General features: G+C 33.4%; 1 protein-coding gene across 1 annotated transcript in view; it reads right to left on the bottom strand.

The window, feature by feature from the left end:
- Positions 1–22326, bottom strand: part of LOC145660574 (heterogeneous nuclear ribonucleoprotein U-like protein 1) — an 82216-nt gene that overhangs the window by 24817 nt on the left and 35073 nt on the right. The window contains exons 11-13 of the mRNA XM_081725806.1: positions 11584–11752; positions 10836–11060; positions 9588–9663 (exon numbers count right to left, since the gene is read on the bottom strand). Of these exons, the coding sequence (XP_081581932.1) occupies positions 9588–9663; positions 10836–11060; positions 11584–11752 (470 nt within the window). The remainder of the gene's footprint in view (positions 1–9587; positions 9664–10835; positions 11061–11583; positions 11753–22326) is intronic.

Raw genomic sequence — 22326 nt, 5'->3', positions numbered from 1 at the left:
CCGGTCAGTAAATTTCTTAAATTGAGAATCTCCCGCCCTAGCCATCGGGAAAATTCCGTCATTACATGAAATATAAGACAATAACGGGAAAATCTGCTTTGCATGTAAAATTTAAAGGTCAACGTATCATAATCAGTACGCTAAAACTGAGGTATTAAATTACAAATTTAGTACGTAGGTATCATTGAAAGTCCAATCCAAGCTAATGTTGGAAGCTACGTAGACAATCGATAAATTTTGCCGATTTCTATCAATATATTTAAGCAATCGTGGCTTCTTTATAAAACAACAGCCATTTAGGCATGCAGATATATACAATTTGGTTTCGTTTCGCATGTTTAGGCTTAACATCCTTACGAAATACAGAGGTTATCAAGGAGAAAACTTTCGCTTAAACTGACATCCGAACCGCTACTTGGTTTACGCATGAAAGAGGGGTTGTGGTTCGACCGAGAATTGAACATGGGACACCTTGATTAAAAGGTGAAAGGGAAATAAAACTATTGCAGGTGGTTTGATATCTGGAAACGTCACCATGAAGTTCACACGATTCGCATTTTTCATTCTTCTTATTTTTTTGGTTTAAACCAGTTATTAAAAAAAAAGTTGGTGTAAACCAGCCAACCCTAAAAGTAAACACTTCTTTTTAAAAAAAAATACACAAATAACTAGCAAAATAGTATGTAGTATTTTTACTTCAAAATATTCCATACCCTCTTTTTGAAACAAAATAAAAATAAAATAAAACATAAGAGAAATACTTAGATTTATATGATACACTTAAAGGCTACACATCTAGAGCTTTTGGTTCTGTATATTCTTAAAATTCATCAGTTAAGTTTTATATAACCACCATCACGGTTTACCCAATCCTCAAGTTTTGTGAATTTTTAACAAGAGGGATTCAACATATCATTACGGACCCCCCCCCCCCCCAAAAAAAAGGACTACGGAATATATTTAAGTTAAGCTAAATACAACTGCATAACAAACATGACTGAGTGATTAGCTTTTGCGCTTCTATCGGTAAGTCCGGGATTCAACCAGCATTCGACCATTCTGACAAAGCTTTTCTTCATTCCATCTGTGAATGTAGAAATAGAGTGTGTACTGTGAGTTGGCCGACTTCCTTTCTAATTGTTTTTAAATCGTTATTATTACTAATTACCAGCAGTGACGGTTTAGCGAAGGTTAGGGGGGCGGTCTTTCGGACTGAAGCTTGTTCCCCAAAGTTACGGAATGTCTGCAACAAACGAAATATCTATTAGTTATGCCCATGGGCGGAGATTAGAGGGGGCAAGAGGGGGAAGTTGCCCCCCCACTTTATTGAAGTGACCACTTAACTCTTTTAAATTATATCATCTATTTTTCGATGATACGCTAGTATCTTCATTATTCGATTTAAAAAAAAAAAGTACCAAAAAACCTTTTTACTTCTGTTTTCTTTCTCAAGCGTGGAGGCATTGTAGAACACGTTACATATGCTTTCACGCCTTTCTGCGTCGAGACGTAGTGTGTGATGACGTCATAACAAAAAATATTTTTGTTATGACTTTAAATTACTTTTGCACCTAGAAGATTGAAATTTTGTACACACACATTCAGTGCACCCCTTAATTTTTTCGCGATTCTTTTCAGATTTCTGCGATAAAACAGGGGATCAGGAGGAGCAAAAAGGTATCTGTCTTCAACGGACCCTTTATTAAACGGAAAACTGTCTTAAACGGAAATATTTCACGGTCCCATGAATTTTGGAGAACAAAACGTGTAAAACTCCCTTCATTAAGCGGAAACTGTGTTACGCGGACAACGGAAAGAAAAATAAACACTTAACGGAAAATTCTGAGTTCCGGACTACAGCGTTTAGAAGATGTTTAGACATTCTGTGAGACATATACATTACACTGTGCGATAAAATGTTCGTTCTTTTGTTAAATATTTCTGGACAGTGTTGACTTTCCCCAACCACTACTCATATTCACCCCCACAAAAATCCCCGCAACTTAACCAAGAATCGTACGTAATGTCGGAAAGAAGAAAACGAGATAGAGGAAGAAGAGGATTACGATACCGAGTTGCAAGAAGAGTGTAGAATAAATACATAAAGATTCTCTCAGAAGTTTAAAGGAACTGCAAAAATTTGCCTTACGAAAAAATAATTCTGATTCACTTAGTATAATTTCTCAGGCTAAAGTGTATGCGGAAAGCCAAGCAGCAATGTACACAGAAAACCCTGCTTGGCTATTAGAAAAATAAAGTAAACATGTGCATAGGATATTTTGTATTCATTTTAATATTTTTGTGTATTTATTCGTAGAAGAAAGAAGTACTGTAATCGAACAATGTACGTACAGCAATATATTTTCTCAGTATGTCCCTTTATAAGCATGTATTTAAAAAAAGAAAGGAAAGGTCTACCTCCACTAAACGGAAACCTGACTTTAACGGAAATTTTTGCAAGTCCCGCTCGATTCCGCTAAAGACAGGTTTCACTGTATATATATATATATATATATATATATATCTTTTTAACAAAGATCCCATTTTTCGCGATTTTCCCTCCCCAGGTACATGGAGACATGTGAATGGTACCGTTTGAAAGGCTGTTCTGTTTTTTTTTAAAAAAAAAATGCTGTACGAACTATGATCCTAGGATAAATAGGGATGTCTCAGGGAATTTTTACCTGAGATCCTATTTTATGCGGAAATCTGGAGTACTGTAGAAATATTTTTGGCGGGCTTACTTTTACACCTAGAAGATTGAAATTTTGCACACACATTTAGTACACTCCTTAGTATTTTTTAGATTTGTTTCAGATTTCTGCGTTAAAACAGGGGGGTACAGAGGGGCAAAAAAGTAGAAAGAAGGAATATTTTTTAAACAAATAATCTATTTTTTTAATGATTTTTCCATTGCAGGTACATGATGGAGACATGTGAGTGGTACCGTTTGAAAGTATCTTCTATTCTGAAGGGAATGATGTACGAACAATGATCCTAGGATAAATAGGGATGTGTCAGGAAAATTTTATATTACATCCGGGTCATCTGGGGCATTGTGGGAATGTTCTTAGCTCATTGGTAAACATTTTCCCGCACTTAGTTTTCAAGATAGAAGCTTGACATTTTTTTATACACATGTAGTATACCCCTTCGTATTTTCAGTTGATTTTAAGATCTGTACTTTAACAAAGGGGGTCCAGAGGGGATCAAAATTTGAAAAAAAATCAAAAAATCCAATTTCCCTCAAAACCTCCCGCCTTAGGGACATGATAGGAAAACATAAATGGAACCGTTTGAAAGGTTGTTCTATTCTGAAGAGAATGAGGTACTAACCATGATCCTAGGATAAATAGGGATGATGACTGAAATAGGGATGATAGCTGATTGACTGAAATTCAATAATTTACCTTTAAAAAGCCATAATTTAAAATGGTTAATGTATATAGTTTCATTTGGAAATGTAAAGTTTTTGCATATATTACTGGTTCATAGAAAAAAATGGTAACATATAATATTTGTCGTTGCGTAAGTGTGTATTGGTTATTTGTCTTCCCGTGGAGTTAAGAATGCTACAGGAATTGCGTTTGAATTGCAATTCAAAGGAATTAATATTACAATTGCTTCGTAGCATATGCTTGTAGTATTTACTGTCTTTCACTTTCTAAGAGTAGTAACATACATTTAATGGCAAGTGCGGAATTAAAAATGTAAGTTGTTCATTAATCCCCAGTTTCAATATAACTTCTGCAAAGCCTCATTATTCATTAGTATGATTAATAATATCCTTTCTATTTATTTGTTTTGCAAATGTTATTAAATAATCTAATCACACAATTTTCCAGACAGAATTTTAAGATGTTCATGAGCAAGAAATCAAGGGTTAGTACCTTTGTGCGTTGCTCTTGTCAACTTACTTAATTAAATATGAAATATGATATACGGTATTTTAACCGAAAAAGATATTTTCCTATTAGTTATACAACTTTTCGTCAAACAAAGTGTTAGAAACAATCAAGAACACTAACACTGATATACACATATTCAGATCATATCTTGCCCCCCTCCACTTTTAACGTCCAATCGCCGCCACTAGTTATGCCTTACTCATAAACTTTAAGCTCCCGCCAAATAAAAATTACGAATGTTTAGAAAAAACTAAACATTAGTAAGAAAAACCCTTCCCAAAATACTTTTCTAAATCCGCCACTGATTCTCAGTATAAAATTATTTTTAAGGTTGTATCCGGAAGATTATTGCTAAACATATAAACGAAACGAAATATTAGTTATGCCTGTACTCATAAACTTCAAGCACCTCCCAAATAAAATTAGGACTTTTTAGGAAACGAAACAATCAGAAAAACCCCTCCTAAAGTACTTTTCTAAATCCACTACTGTTGTATAAATTGGTATTCAAGGTTGTGTCCGGAAAATTATTGCTAAATCACTTCACAGCTACAGTATAACAAATGTGGAAGTACGGCTTGACGGATATATTGAAAAACGTACGCTTTGACGGATAAATAGAAAAACGGGCAAGTTTAACATTTGCGCTAGAAGCTAGAGTACTAAGCTTTTAGAAATGAAACACGGATGACAAACTAAAATGATCTAGAGAAGAAAAAAAGATGTCGATAACTCAAAAGTTAAAATAGTTAAGTAGCTTCTAAAATTGCCCTCAAATACTACATTCTTCATCTTAGCTTTAATTCGTAAAACATGTGCTCCATCCATCTTGATGGTGAATTTCAGAGCAAAATATCGCATTTAGGTCATGGAATTCTTATCTAACTATAGAATATACTATAAGAAAGCTATTTAGATAGAAAAATGATGAAAATGAAAAAAGCCAAAATTTCCAAAATTCTCGTTTTTTTCCCAAAAAAGCCGGCTTTTTTGCATCTCTAATTATGATTAACTTCCATAATTGAAGTAACACAACAGATTCTGGATTTTACTTATTTTCACTTTATTTCTGAATTTTATTTAAATCAACGATTTTTATTTTAAAAAATCAAGTGATTTAAATCTTGATTTAATTTAGACTGGTTTAAATCAATCCACCCTGATTCGAACATCATTAAACATTTTAAATTTAGTTTCCTTATACTAAAGTATAAGTGGTGTCAAAATGACACCTCGCGGGCGGACTAGGTGGTCAAAGACACTGGGTGTTCAAGTGTTAAGATAGACCTACGTTTTACGTTAATGTTTTGCTTATATTAGCGTTGTATGTAAGTAGTGTGAAGTCAAAAAATATGAAAGAATGTGTTTCGGATTACAAAGTGGGTTTTTAACGATGTAGGTAGGGGAAGGGGTGAGAAATTACAGAATCCGACCAGCTCTTCCATCACATTAGGGATGGCCAAAAATTTTCGGATCCGGATATCCCGGATCCAGTGAGATCCGGAACCGGAACTCGGATCTGGATCCGAATCTCAGATATTGATTCGTATCCAAACCTACATCTGAAATTGTGATGATAAAATTGAATATCTAAAATTCGTCAAAACTTTTTTCGGATTCACTAATATAGTAGGATGCTGTGCTTTTAAATGTTTCCATAACACGTTTGTGCTACCTTTGTTCTTTATGTTATTTTATCCTTGCAATATTTACTTTCTTATATAAACTTTCTTATTTTCTCATATACAAATGAAATATCTTTTAGATAAGACCCTTCTAATCGCAGGAATACTGGACAAAACAAACTCTTTATTAATAGTAGTTTCTGACTCACTAGAGTCCAACCATCAACAAATCTTTCACTTCGAAGGTACAACAAAAAATATAGACTGGTTGGCGTGAAACAACAGTAGATCTTTAAACATACACACGAGAATTTCAGGAGAGCGATATGGTTGTGTAGTATTATTAGTATTAATAAAAGTGTTCGTTGTACGACTTTATTACCTAACTTATGGCTTGCCCTTCTGAGGTCAGGAGTTTGTTGAAGGAGTAAATATAAAAGATTTCTGTTATTTCTTCTTCTCCCTCCAGGTTTCTTTAATCATACATTGCAGAACGTAACCAAAACATATCCATGCATCGTATCATTGAAGCGTTTTGTGTTTTGTATATTAGTGTTCAAAAATATTTAACATGTTCGCATTTGTTCATGTGATCTCAGAGGTTCAATTCTCGGTGGAACATACATGAGATAATTGAAAGCTGAAACAATATGAAAATAGTATTTAAAAGTCAGGAAATTAATATTAAAACTTTAGCTATCTATTGTGACTGTAAGGCTTTAGTTAAATTAACCCACACGTTTCGTGAAGATATATTAAGTCGTTATTGTTTATTTACTATAAGCTACCAGATACATCCTCAGAGGCCACTTTACACTGTAATAATCAACAGATGAAAACATTGGGAAAGGAATGGAAGGAAGGTCTCCAGAGCCTTAGATCAAGGTACTAACCTAGCATTTGCCCAGTATAACTGAGGAACAACCCTGGAAAATCCTCAGTCAGGATAGCTGGTCTCCGAATTCGAACTCTGTATAATCCAATTGCGAAGCAAGAATCCTAACAAGTAGCCTGAGCTCACTCCGTATTATTATTATTATTATTTAATTAACGTATTGTTCTAAAATTAGTGCAAATTAAACCCTACTTTCTTTATTGCTGATGATATAGTTAATAAGCCTACATGAGACATCAGTCTCCCATTACATAGGCCTTGCTCAAGAAAGAATACCAGAACTGGAATTCAGGAAGCGGGGGTGAAGAGATTAATGAGGATGAGGAAACTATGTGCGATGCAAAAACTGAGAAATTATGACTTCATCACAGATATGAGGCGTATAGTTTCTAAATCCGCCATCTCCAATTTTCAAAAAAAGTAGATTTACTGGTATTCCTTTCCATGCCCGACACGATGGGAGAGATTTTTGTCATTTGGTAGTTATAATGAATGTCCAGAAAGCAGTAAAGTATTTCTAAAAAGAAAATTTTATCTCACATAAACTCTGAGGTATCAATTTTTCCTGTTTTTCACGAAACCTTTTATGAAGGAGATGGCGGATTTAGAAACTATACGCCTCATATATTCACTTACATACGTCAATTAATATTTCTCTGATACAGGGCACTCTACTTTCTATAGTGGCAGGGAAATGGCCCGCTTTTGTAAACGAACACATTAAGCACGTGCATATAGGCACAATATCCGTGCAAAGAAACATAGGTAAAACTAGAAAAAAAATAGGGAAAGCGAGGGGAAAGTGATAAAACGCCATTCAGCTAAAAAAAAAAAAAAAACCTGAAAATAACTTAGAACTACGAAAGACGCGAGGCGAATTCTATTGAAATGATTGTTTTTCCTTAGTGATTAGCTGTGCTAACTATGAACATGAATTAAAAAGAAAACAAGTAGCTAGCTTTGAGTTTCGCAAACTGGTTGAAAAGAAAATATTGGATAAAATTTAATAATAAAGAAGGCATTTATGATAATTAAAACAAATTAAATTCTTGGCACGACAGTCCTTTGGTTCCTACCATCGGGCTTACGTTCATTTGAAGCGGGATTTGAATGCAAGACATTTACAGTAAAAGGATCCACAGCCTAATGCCGCAGACCACTCGACTATGGCTGTCGGGTTTTCTCGGCTAATCTGTAGCACATTTACAGTAACTGATTATTTTAAAAGTTGCTCCTAAATACTGACAATCTAAGTTTTATGTATCAAATATTTCCTGCGATAATACCATACACTCTCCGACTTCTATAGACGAAAAGCTATAGTTACCCACATTATCTAATACAGAAATAAGTTCTGATTCTCTAATAGCTGCTGATGGTGATAGTCAAGGTTCACCGAAGCATGATCCCAAACCCAAACTGAGATATTGATGTCACTGGAACGCCTGAAGTCATTGTGGGTAAGTGAATTGCCCACTTGTCAGGATGAAGGGCGATGGTGATGTGAAATGCAGGGCTGTCAGAGGTACTACTTATAATAATTAGATTTGTAATGTTCTATGTTGCCGTAAACCCTCTTCAAGAAGATAACTGTTAATTTTAGCTTTGAAAATGTTACATAAAGAGTTTTATTGCTATCATTAGGTTGCATATAAATCTCTTTATTCCGGAATTATCGGATTTATTTTACCGCTTAACTTTCACATCTCTTCTGATTTACGAATATTTAAATCACGATTATCCCCTTAAGGTCAATTAGTGATATTTTAACTTATTTCGAACCAACTATGTATATGGCTAGTCTTGTTATATGGGAATAATTGAGACTAGAAGCAGTCTACAGGCTACGTTCAAAAGAATCTTGTCCGACCTCCTGATAAACCACGTCTTTCAGCAAGGTGAATTGTGGCAATCCGATACTAACATGAAGAAATCTTCCGGTTCAAGTGAAAGCTTCCATAAGAATCAGCACCCTAATCAGTGGTATGTGCCTTGCTAACTTTTCTCCAATGTGAAAGTACCTAATTTTATTGTTAAAAATGAAAAGGTTTTTATTTCAAACAAGTTGTCATTACAGTTTTCATATTTGAACACAACACTCATGAAAAGTCATGTTAAAGCGCGACTTACTCCTGAAAAAGAATATTTATCTGTTTTTAATTTCTCGTGTTCCTCAAACTACATGCGGAATTAGTGCAAGTGCCTTTCGCTCGCATTACCTAGGTACAAACGCAATGGCGTATTTAGGGGAGATGCTTCCGGGCTTAAGCTCCCCCCCGAAATCTTACTTACTATAGTAAACTATATGAAATATCTTGCAGAATTTTCACATTTTCAGGCAAAGCCTCCCCCCGAAACAAAATCGTAAATACGCCACTGTACAAACGGCTACGATCTTGGTACTAGCACATGTTTCGGTTTCCAGATCTCAAATATTTATATTTCAGCCTGATTCTATGTATGAATCCGAAATTTCAAATCTAGATAAGAGGCACCAAAATTCATAGTTTATTCTCGGTGCTCATATTGTGATTTACTAAATAATTATTAAATCTAATTGTAGGGTATACATTTGATATTTTGAGCAGACTGAGCAAGATAAATTTACGTACAAAGTAGTCAATACTTGTCTTAACTGTTTATGTTTTCTTAACTGTCAATGAAATAGATGCATTGAGGAATTTTAAATATTCATCTCGGTCCTGCAACCGAGTGGAACTAGATTCGACATTTGAGCTCTCATCCGGATCATTTTTTTTCTTAAGTAAGCCAAACATTTGATATTGAGAGTAGAATGAAGGAAACAAATAGACTTGTCAATATTCGTCTTAATTTTCTGTTCTCTTCTTCACTGTCAGGACTTCGTGAAATTACTTTCGGCGAATTTTAGATATTCATGTTTATCATAATTTGGATGGGATGTGGGTTTGGATAAGAATCAAGATCCGAGATCCGAATCCAGATCCGAGATCCGGATCCGGATCCAGATCCAGATCCGAAATCCGGACCCAATCAGATCCGGATCTTCGGATCCGGCTATCCCTACATCACATTAGGCTAGATAGTCGAGAGTTTGATGTTATATATAGAAACGGATGGACTGAGAACCTCTTATGGCTTATAAACATACTGATCTGGATATGTAATACTGACACTCACCTATCTCGCCAACCACCACCACCGCCGCTGCCTCCTCTTGGCTGCCATCCACTGCCACGAGATCTATCCTGTCCTCCTGCCAATGAGTATAAAAAAAAAAAAATGTTAACTGTATATAAAACTACATGAACTGACATAAATTATAGGAGTACTTCCGACTGACGTGTAAAGTTGAAATTTGGCATGATTGTAGCTTTCCGAGACTAACCGACAGGAAAATTGTCAAAAGTGAATATTCTTAATTTGTAAGGGGTCTAAACGGGGAATGAAGAATGTCCCCATGTTACTTAAATGGGCTTTTTTTTTTTTTTTTTTTTTTTTTGTTTTAAAGACCTATTATCTCATGTTTTAGGTGCTTGGAATTAGAATAAAAACTTGGAATTTGGTATGCTTGTACGTTTTCGTTAGAAATACCTAAGTAAATAAGTAAAATTAAAATTTTCAACTTTAGAGTGGTTTTATGGGGAACTGAAAAATCTTTCCCATGTTATTTATATGGGACATCTACACCCAAAAATGTTTAGGCACTTCCGGCAGGATTAGAATAATGAAATTTGGCATAATTGTAGCCTTCCGGGACTAAACTACAGGCAAGTTGCCGAAAGTGTCAAATTAAAAGTGAATATTTTTAATTTTTAAGGGGTCTAAAGGGGGATGAAGAAATTCCCATTTTATTTAAACAGGCATTTTGTTGGGATAGGAAATTTTATCTTTTAGATAGTTGAAATACGAAAAGAAACTTGAAATTCAGCAGAACTGTGGCTTTAAGAGCTGCGAGGTCGTAGGCCGAGCAAAGCCCCCAGCTGGGTAAATTCAGGAAATATGAAGAGCAAATGCATGAAATTCACTGTTAATGCAAAGGTTGATACATAAGACATGCGAGGTCGTAGCCGAGCAAACGCGGGAGTCTGGAGGCGGAGCTCCCAGCTAGCCAAAGGCTAGTCTGATGTAAGAAGCTTATCAATGAGAATGCTATATACAAACCATAACTTTCCGCAACGGCAATTATAATACATATTGTAATTATTATGCATAGAATATATTCAAAGAAATAATATAATTTTCTTTTATGTATGAAGTATCTGAATAATTGTACTAAAGAAATAAGTGAATTTTTACCACTTTTTTCTACTTAAAATTCTTAGCTCCTGAACACCAGTCTATCAAACTTCAATAGTCAATCATTGTGCATGTTCTTTTTTAAATATGAACCCAACTTATAATTTTAATAATAAGTTCATAACCAACCTCTTCCTCTGAAGCCGCCTCGGAAACCACCGCTTCTGTCTCTGTTGTCTCTAGAGTCTTTATTATCTCTGTTGTCACTCTTAAACCTCTTGAACTGCTGACCATATCCAGCATCTCGTCCTTCCTTATTGTACTGCTCTACAAGTACCCTTGCTTCTTTTTCTGGTAATTCGACGTACATAACTTCTTGGAATATATCTCCAACTTCCGGAAGTTTGAAGTTAGCTATAACATCAACAATTCGATTAAATACATGTCATTGACTCGAACAACAGTGTGTGACTGCATCAGGTCTGATTGTGATCTACTTTGATTACAGAACTTGTGCAAAAGCAGTACACATTTATTTATTTATTTATTAAAAAAAAAGAAAAAAAGAAAGTGAAGCTCAACAGAGATGATGCAACACACACAATACATAAAAATTCATGGCATACTGTGTTTTTACCGAACTCAAACCACAGTATACCAGCAAGAAAATTAATTAGCGACACACAAGATAATTTGGAATATGAAGGAAGAATGGACATCTTTATTTTTATGTTTCAAAGTACAAACTACTCTCCTTGTGAAGGAATAGCTATTTAATGCAATGCTTTGTAAGAGCAAGGTATATATATTTTCTTTCAGAACATTATAACTTGGCTACCCCATGCAGTAATCGTGGGACAGCCTCCCTGGCAGAAATGAAAAGGAAATAAGAACAGAAGTCAATCACAAGGCACATTAAAATATACACCATAGTTACCTTTCATTTCGAGTACAGCAGATTCAGGTACATCTTTTCCCTCTTCCTTTTCTCGCTTGGCAACACGTCTCTTGAACTCCTCATCTGTTGGTACTAATACAACTGCACGTCGTACGAAGCCCTCAAACCCCCTCATTTTGCGTCTTTGGGCCGTTGGATAGACATTCGTCTGTATAGGATTGTAGATAAGATAAATGTCCCAAGTTGGAGACTACTACGAAGTGCATGGGCCACCAGGACCCTGCACTCTGCTTCTACACATCATTAACAGCACAACAGCTCTGAACAATCTCTGTAATGACAAGGGCTTAAACATATGTTTAGTAGGTGTCTGAGAGGCTAGCTCTCTCGCAGATTCGGTTGTCTCCCATTATCTCCCACCCAACCCTTATCTATAACACTAACAACTAACTTACCTGCATTTAAAACTAATATTTACGGAATTTTTAATAATAAGATTATTCCTCTAAACTTACAGTCTAAACCATAAAGGTAATGTGTCAATTCAAATTTTTAATCCTGTACAATTTTGAAGTTTTAGCAACTTCTCATATCTCTTAACCTATAAATTCTACAACTGCGCTATATACATTTTACTCCTATTATAATTGCTTTCCAATTTGCTCCAACATAGAAAGCAACTGCTTTAAAAATCCTAAAAGATGCATGTCTACAGTATACAAAGTGTTAACGTACATAAGGTTACCTAACTCTATATAAAAATACAATGGTATGTCAATGAGACATCTGAACTTTATACCAACGAATTAAATATATAAATCATTCATCCAGAGCCGCTCCTCGAATATCTTCTGGGGCAAAAGGGCTTCTTCCTCTCTTAACGACTAAGTTATCACAATAAGATCCCAGTTTTCAGTGCATTCACAATATCATCCTAGATTTCTTCTTTCTTCTGATGGCGAATGACAAACCACTGCCGCACCTCCAAATGCGTCAGTTTTAGTCCATCCCTACCTATTTAAGAGCTAAAAATCTTATGTCCATTTTCACTGCCTATATATTCTTACACGTTATTTTTCTTACATTCCATCTTATCGAATACTGATACTAATAAAACTGAATTTAAGTTATGCTGCTTTATTAAAATCTAATTTGATAATTTTCTCTTCTCGGCTTCGTGCTTCATTGCTACTTACAGGCTATAGTACCTACCTTGAAGCAGGACTTGTACTCATCGTAAATGGCCAAAATAGAAAATTCACTTACCTTAACTCTTCACAGGATCCAAATGGGACGAAGGAAAGACCTTGGGTACTTACCGAATCGTATCTTCTAACAATTTGCAAGAATGGCTTATAAAATAGTCTTACCTTCCAGAGCTTAAAAGCATGAAAAAGATAAGTAAGAAGAGTTCAGCAATTCGACAAATTTATATTTAAAACTGCGTGGACTCAATATTCTAGTGAATTTCTAGATTCATAAATCGGAGGAAGAAATCGAGCTTTCGACGTTACGATATTAACACTATGAATTGGTCTTCCTAGCTAATTAACGACAGTTACTACATTTGATGCTGATAAGCTATACTTTTAATACATACACCAACGTTGTATATTAAAATTATCAGAGTGAGCACTGAAATAGCGATAAATTTTCTGTAACATGCAGAGTACTGTACTTCGTACGTTACGTGTTTTTTGTGACTTTCTAAACCTAAACAGGTATTAATTTTTGCTGGCGTTATTTCAATGGAGTTACAAAATATACTGATTTTATGTTTGCTAATTATAATACTTAGCTGCTATCCACTTGTGTATACGTACGTATGTATAGCAACAAGACTAATATTAAAAGTGTTCCTAAGTCAGGTTTCAAACTCCTCCCCAGCAATCGAGAACAGATGGAAGAACTGTACGAGTTGTTCTTATTTTAGCAAGACAGTTTTATCAGTAACCGATTTTTCACATGAATCATGAGTATTACTTATGGTTGTCACTAACAGCTGAACCTTCTTTTACAGGAATGTTGTGTTTTGTCCCTAAATCACAGCAAAACTGAGTATGCACAGCAGAAATTCATTTGCAATTGGTCTACAATGCCAAATACCTTACGTCTCACTTCTAAATTATTAAAGAGTGCTCATCAGTAACGTCTCTAGTTTTACTTCATTAAAATTTTTCTACATTATTTATATTTTGAAATATACAGGATTCACATCGAATTTCTCATTAATTTCCCTTAATTTCCGAGACGAAGTAAATTCACCCTAACCTGCGAACAGTATCATTCATAGTTGTTTCTGCTTCCACCATTTTGAATCTACCAACGTCGTCCTCTTCTATATATTTTTGAATACAGTGTAAGCTTACTTTCGTACTGTATATATTTGAGTCAAACCTCCTGTACTTGGAACGCAATAAAGCACTAGCACCACACATAATTTGACACTAACAATATATTTTTACAGTTTCATCACTTTTCGGAGCTTCAAGTTTCTTCTAAAATAGTTTCATTTTCTCAACGTTTTTCTCATCTTCCATTTGAATCTGCTTTGATCCCTTAAGGTGGTGTTCGTATTTTCTGTGAAGAACTCAACGTTTGTTAAATGTTTTCTACTATCCTCTGGGCAACTAAATTATGTTAATGTAAATTTTCTACAAGCTCGCTTTTATTTGTGGAAAAACTCCCCACTGAAGTGTGCACATGTGATAAATAAATCAAAATAGAAGTTACATTTTAAATAAGGTGTATTTCCAAACATTATAGAATAAAAATTCTAATATGGAATGACTTTATCCCAAAAAGCACTATACTTTATTTTGCATTCTCAACAATATATGACATACTATTATGTAATTAGATTCTAGTAATAAGTGAAGCCTTTCTTTCTCTTGCTCTCATCATCATCATCATCATCATCATCATCATCATAGGTATTCTGCCTTTATTGGCTCTGGTTAGTGAAAAATTAGAAGAGGATTCAATGACGATAAACCCTGAACTGTGTTGTATTTTAAAGATATGTTTCTAAGTTTCAATCAATGAGGATAGTCAAACATTAGTTTGAACCTCTTATTAAAAGTAAAGCAAACTTACCGCTGAATATTCAGGTTTCATGATAAAATACTTACAATTGCAGAAACAAGGAAAACGAAAAGAAAACAACTGACTTCAGTGAAGTATAGCAGATTTCCCTCACTTTCAAGGTCAGTGACTACCCTGATATACTACAATGCAAGATTAAGAAATCAATTTTCTTGGTTTTATTTAAATCATTTGTAAGAATAAACGAAATTGGGAGTTTCCTGGTATTCATGTTGTTTTCTTCCAAGAGGTTCTCACACATGAGTTACTCGGTAGCAGTATACTATTCTTCTCCCAACAGTGGACGTTCACAATGATTTTCAGATTTCGCATCACAATAACTGGACAAACGATAATTATCACAATCTTAGTACGTGTTTCTTTTCAAGCATCTTAATCAGTAAATTATAAGGTAAAATATTGACATACAGATTATGCTACCATTTCGCAAAGTACAAAAATTTTGCATACCGTACAGCGAATACGTATAATTTTCTTAAAAGATTCTTATATATATTTTACATTCATCATAACTTTTTCATAATGAATATTAATATCTCTTGCTTTAAAATTTTAAAATTATTTAAGGTGAACTTTCATATCAGCATGAGTTGTGTATGAATATAAGTGATTTCAAGTGATCTGCACTCAGTACGATGAAAATATCTAAGGTGTTAGTAGGCTAATCAAGAACTGCTTTCTTTTCAATTCTTATTTCTTTTTCTTTCTATTTAACATATTAACTACCTGAAACGCCGATTCTTAGCATGGGAAGGATAGGTTTACGGCAAATATATGACAGGTATATTTCCACTCCCTTAGGATGTGTATTTAAATCGAAATTAAAGTAGACGCATATGTGTGCTACCTTCAGAAAATCCTTTCAAATGATGCAGTCATTTTTGTTTGAGAAGAGTCCCCACCTCCAGAATGCGCATTTCAATCTGTAGAGATAATATTATCCAGGTCAACCCAACTTAGGTTTAAAAATTCATTTTAAACGGTTTAATCATGTCCTCGCTCTCGTCATTTTATGAATACAAAATAGGAAATTACATTACAGAAATATTCCCTGTTTAGAGGTAAAAATTTCGAGGAAAAATAAAAAAAAAGTGCGACCTTACAGCTTGTTTTCAATAGGAACTAGTACGAAGTTTTATTTGCTTGAAGGGATACATACTTTTGCCAAATTTTAAACCCGATTTACATTCTGGTGAACGTAAGATGAAAACTCGGCTCGTCTAACTATGCTCAAAAGTTCATTTTAAAATGTTCACCCGTTTTTCCGTGATAGTGAAATAAGAATGTTATTTTTACATATTAGAATAACAGAAATCGCCTTCCCTTTTGGAAGCAGCATTTTCGCCCCTAAAATGTTGGAGCATGTGGCCACTCTAAGTAACGTGTGCGTAATGGAGCACTGTGTCAGTTAAGGAAAGCCAATACATGCGATCTAGTGGCTGCATACCCAAAATTTATTCCACTAAAGAAAAGTATATATTTAAAAAAAAAATTACTAGCAATGAATATAACTTTTTTTAAATTTCCTTGACAACTACGATGTGAATTTATTACCATGCATGTTATTTTGTAGTTCGATGTGATCTATGGACCGATATGACATACAGGCCTTATCTTTGCACAACATTTTAGTTAAACAGAAATTGAAATTTAAGAATTCATTTAGGCTCTACTCCAGTATACTTATGTATTGTCTTGCTAGTGTCAAAATGAAGAGCTTAGTGAGGGAATATTACAATATCAGTTTCATCTCAACGAATATTATGGTTAAAATTAGTCAGATTTTCCATTCGATTAGTGTCCAGAATACTTGGAAATATTCCATATTACTTGTTTTAAGCAAAACATATTTGATTTAAAATCATGTTTAAAAAAAAAAAAAATCATACTTAAATCACGGATTTAAATCAATCACCCCTGCTACAATGGGAAGTTTCCATTGTCGATCTATTCTCTCTATCCTCAAATGAAAGTCTTGAATTCAATTATGACAAGTATTATATTCAAGTATTATGAGTTTCTTAAGTAGTATTTTTTTTTTTTTTTTTTTTTTTATTATTATTTTAGAAAATTACGCAAAGAAAATATGTTCTTTAATTTCTGCAATATTTCTAAAAAGTTATAAAAACGGGAATGGGACTGATGAACATATCGAAAATTTCGATCTCAAATCTAATAGATTTTAAATTTCAGAGAGATGTCTTTAAGGGCTGTATCTGCAATTAGATTAAATGTGAATATATTTGATCAGCTCATAAGTAATTATCAAGTACAAATAAATCTGATTCAATTTATTAGCTAATGCTTAAAAATTAATGTAAGCCACACCAGAATTCAACCGAAATATCCTTAATCAGTCAGAAATATTAGAAAAAACCTACGCTTCACACATTTATCAATCAATAGAGAATCTTCATTTTAATCTGTTCCACGTAACGAATTCAACAGTGCAGGGAAATACTTCCAGCTTTATTTAAAACTTCTTACGTCAGTACTGCTGAAATATATGTTAACCCTAAGAATTTGATTATAGTAGTAAATGTTTCCATTTACATTAAGTTTGAAACCAGAAGTGCATAACATGAACTGTCAAGGTAAAAAATTAAGTTTTAACGAAAGCGATTTCCTTTTGTAAATAGACTCTTCGAATTTTCATGTTATACAATAATAATTACTCGCTTACTCTTGCTGATGCTAATTATCCTACCATTAAAACTTTACCGAATGTTAAGTTTCCCACGCAGTTAACTTTTTGGATGCATATTGTGTAGTCAATATATGCTTTCTTGTATTACTAACATGTAACATTTTTCCATTACATTAACACACTTCTGGAAGATTTCCTCTACATAATTAATACTGGCTAAAAGTATCTACCATCTGCTTTTAATCAGTGATCGGCCGTGTAGTATATTCTTCCACTTTTAGGAAAATCCTGCTTAGTTATTTGATCTGCAGAATCAACTGAGAAAACATTCTCAGATTATACAACGGTGATCTTTTTCTATATTAAATACTTGCATTAGCATGTTTCATATACTGCATACCACATATTCGGATAGTGCATCTTGAAATTTCAGTTGTACTTCAACTTGGCAGCAATAGGCTTTTGGACTCGAATTTTACTTTAACGGAATTTCATTAAAGAAGTCACCTTTACTAAATGTCCATATCCTCCCCATAAATCATGATTAATTATAAAGTATATTTTCATATTTTTCGAAGTTATTAAAATTTTACAACGTAACTTTTTAAGATTTACAAAAAAACATCCTAAACCAACAGTATTTTCAAGGAGTTCCTAATTTCATTTTGTATCAATCCTATCTACCCTTATATTACAAACATGCAAGCTAGCATCTTAAGTGTAACTATGATGAACGCCCCATAACTGGCGATAACATTTGTCGATACTGTTCAGGCACGAATTCTCGATAGTAATTTTCCAACTGGCTACTTTAATTTATAAGGCTTTTTAAGTACTAGAAAGATGCATACTTTTTTGCAGTGTCCTAAAATACTTAATACATAATGGAACTCAACGAACGACAAAATATTCCTTTCAAATACATATATTTCCCGTACAATTAATCTTATAAGAAGCCAATTCATTTCAAATAAGTTTCAATTTTATGAAATTGTCTTTTAAACACATTTAGCACTAATTTATTGAAAATCAAGTAATCCTCGATCACAACCAGTCCTGAACTATATTTCATAATTAGCATTAATTACATGATCCAGGTTCTGAACTCTTCTTACTTTCAACAAATTAAATACATATTTTATAGTTTTATCGTTGTCTACTCATTATGTTCCCACAATGACTTATATATCGATCCGATCTTGTATAATATACCTATAATACTTAAGCCAAGTCTATAAAATCATTTTTTTACTCCGTTAACTGGAAAGTCACATGAACACAGCAATTTTTCACCTTCTTGTCTCCTACACCGAAGCACTTACTTGCTTATAACGTTAATACCAACAAGTTATATTATCCCAACATTAATTATTAAAAAATACTTTTCTCATACTTCGTAAAATCTTTTACCTAAATTCAGTGTCTTTTCTATTAGACTTATTCCTTAAATTAATAGCAGTCATCTGACAGCAATATGAACCTTTAATAATTAAGTCTAAATACACTGAAAAATCTGATTTATCAACATCGAGGTAAAGTTAAAGCTTAATGCAAGTGGGTGATAGTGTCTATTAAAAACTATATCTAAGATTCACACATACAAGTAATTTTGTTGACTTACTCTAGTTGCCTTTCTAATGTCATATGTCGAACTAAAATATTGCAACTACGAAAATATATAGTATACATTAAAACAGTAATATCTTCACAACAATGGGGACAAATATCATTAATCTAAATTAATAAATGTATTTTTCCCCTTGATCCACTTAAACAGTAGTTCTTACAAATCAACTGCCAAGTTCAACTAGTATCACTTTTATACTACTAAAATCAGGTATCAACTTAACCGCTAAGCTGGGATAAACTTATGACTATGAAAAAGAACCTTACAAGACTACGTGCTACGATGTATGATTAACATTTTCAGGACATTTGCATTTTGAATATCTTATATTGGAACAAGAAGTAACATACAACACAGAAGTGAAGTCGCGAAATCTTACCTTCCCTATTGCTAGTATAATAAGAAGTATCAACTCTTAAGTTCTGAAATGTATCAGCAATTTAGTCACAGTTCAAAATCATCCAAAATTATTGAATAGATATTAAGATATATATTAGATCAATATTTAAATTATCTGGTTACATCATAAAAAGAAACGCAGCTATGAAGTAATACTTCAGCTTGATCTAAAACTTACCAAATGCACTGAAAGTACCAGTTCAAATTTATTACAAATGTACTACCTTCCATGTAAGCCATAAGGTATTCGTAAGACCCATATTCCGTACTCAATTCCTTCGTTCCACCAGTATATGTAGTGTTTTGCAATAAAATTCCGATATAGTGTACCTACTCCCTATACTGTTTAAGATGTTATCAAATTATAAACCTCAACCAGTCTAATATACCTACGTGAAAAGGCACACTACTGATAACTGCAGAGATTTCCATTCAAGTACACCTTAGACACCATTTCATCACTTCAGCTCTAGAATTCCAACCACTGAACTATAAGATGTACTATGCTATATGAACGCTTCATAAACTGAAAAACCTAATTAACTTACTATATTGTTTGTAGATTCATAGGGGAAAAAAATACGATCCCATCTTACACTAACCTCCTAATCAGGATTTTTATCACCTATTTCCCTACAATCCTTAAGACTATATTTTTAAAGTAATTTTTACATTCTCCTATCACCCTGATCCAAGACTATTTCGACTCGATGCATTTCTCATGACCTACGCAACAGGTACCCGCTTATCTCGGATTGACATCACATTCGAAAGATTCATTTAGGTCAGGTCAGTTTTCTATTAATGGAACCTAACTACCTTTTACAAGCTAATGTACAATCGCAATGAACCAAGCACAATAGTAAAATACGACATGGAGCTAATTAATATATCCATACAGTATAGATAAACTTTTATGGATTTTGGTTCTCTTTAGGATAACTCCAACGAATATCCAGCACACATGCACGAAGCAGTGCCATGCACATACCAACACTCCTTGTTTCTATCGATATGCCTAAATATTTAACTATCCCCCTCCAACTACATTATCATCAATTAATGTTTCAGCTACCAAAATAAATCATCTGCATCATTTCCAGATGTTTATATACACAGAAATAACGGTACTTGCGTTATGTACTTACTGAATTTAGTGTGAAAACAGGCTAGCCTTAACACCGAATGATTACACGATTGTATTCCAATAGTAACAATAATACAGGATCAATACTCATTTCGGAGCTTATACTCGAACTGCTTTAAAAAAGTACATATAGACTGTAATCCTAAATCAGATTTTTAACTTTTTTTTTTTTTTTTTTAATTTTATATTCGTCTTGCCACAATTTCAATGGTCTTCAAACTTAGCCACTTTGCAACTGAACTTCAATATTGTTATCCTATTTTAGCAAATTTGACCATTTTTCAATTCTCAGTCATTTGAAGGTCAATCAGTAATACGGCCCAAACTAGTATTAAAAAAAAAAAAAAAAAAAAAAAAAAAAAAAAAAAAAAAAAAAGCCATGTTAGCTTGAATGTACCACATGTAAACCCTGAAGACTAAAGAAGACAAGTCCAAGAAAATGTAAGGTACTATTACTGCATGTTGAAGTGAAACGAAATTGCTGTCCTCCGAATAAAATACTACTTATTACAGCTTCGAACTGAATATGCTACCATTTTTTAAGCGGAAAAAACCCCGCAGGTCATTTAATTGCGTTGCTCTCAATGAAGACCAATATTAATTGCATTTCACAATACTAACGTTAACTTTAAAAAAAAAAATTAAAAAAAAAATAATTAGTATCTTTTTTAAGATTCAAAAATTTATATAAAGAATTTCCAAAGAACCATAAGAAAGATCCTGATTAAGAGCATTGCCAACTGAAAGTACGAAATCTTTTAATTTAGGCATCAATTTGTTTTGTCAACTTTAACTTCTACTTTTAATTAGGTAATTTCTGTAACAACTTTTTCATCACTCTTGTAGAACAAAGAACACTTAAAGCTTGGCATTTTTGTGTTAATTTGTATTATGGACCAGTGTAAAATACAAAAGAGAATTTAAAAACTATCCTTGCTGCTCCTCTACTGTTATCCAATGTTGCAAATTCATGACACGGAATAAAGGCTTCGACTGAATTACCAACATATCAACCCGAAACATTTCATTTCAAGGAGAAGGGAGAAATTAACTTTTGTAATTAACAGTGTAACGTCGATTTTACCATCATTGAACAGAATGCCACGGAACAGTAATGTTGCTTTATTACACAAATAAGATATTTTGATATACGAGAGTTTCAATCAAAAGTAAAATGTGTACTCAATGTGATATTCCTTAAGGATGAGAAACATTGTAAAGAAAGGTACATACAGTGATACTATAAATTAATCCCAGTTCATTCTTGAACCAGGTACTTTCCAACTTCGTCTACTTAGAACTGTAAGGTTCAAACTAATTTTTAAAGATTAAACTTAGACATGCACAGAAAACACCATTCTGTGATTTACTGGGTAATTAATTTATCATAGATGGTTTACTTTGTAATATTTCGTTATTACGATTACCATCTAAATTTCTTTTTAGCTATGCGCGAGACTTATCTTTTATTTTAATTATTCAAAGAATGACATGCTTAACACTGCTATTGAATGTTTATAACATAACTACTTCGGGCTAAATTACTTACAACTAATACATTTTAAGAATTAAGTTAAAAATTTAACATTTTGAGTAAAAATTTAAAAATAAATTTATGAAGCTGCATATAAATTGAGAACTTCTCGTAGTTACTATTCCTTCAATTATGAATAGAACAAGAATTTGTTTTACTGTTTGTTGAAGGAAGGAGTTTCAGGTTTTATACTTCATACTATTATACCGTGGTTCATTATAGTTTATTAAAATTTCCGCCTGTGGAAGCATCCAAATATTCATACGGCTTATTTAACACTTATCAAATGTGTTGTAGAACCATACATTCTTTATCAGAAAATT

This window comes from Thermobia domestica, chromosome 9 (genome assembly GCF_964235325.1).
Source record: "Thermobia domestica chromosome 9, izTheDome1.hap1.1, whole genome shotgun sequence".
In the NCBI taxonomy this organism is placed as follows: Eukaryota; Metazoa; Arthropoda; class Insecta; order Zygentoma; family Lepismatidae; genus Thermobia; species Thermobia domestica.
This window is presented reverse-complemented; position numbering and strand designations above follow the sequence as displayed.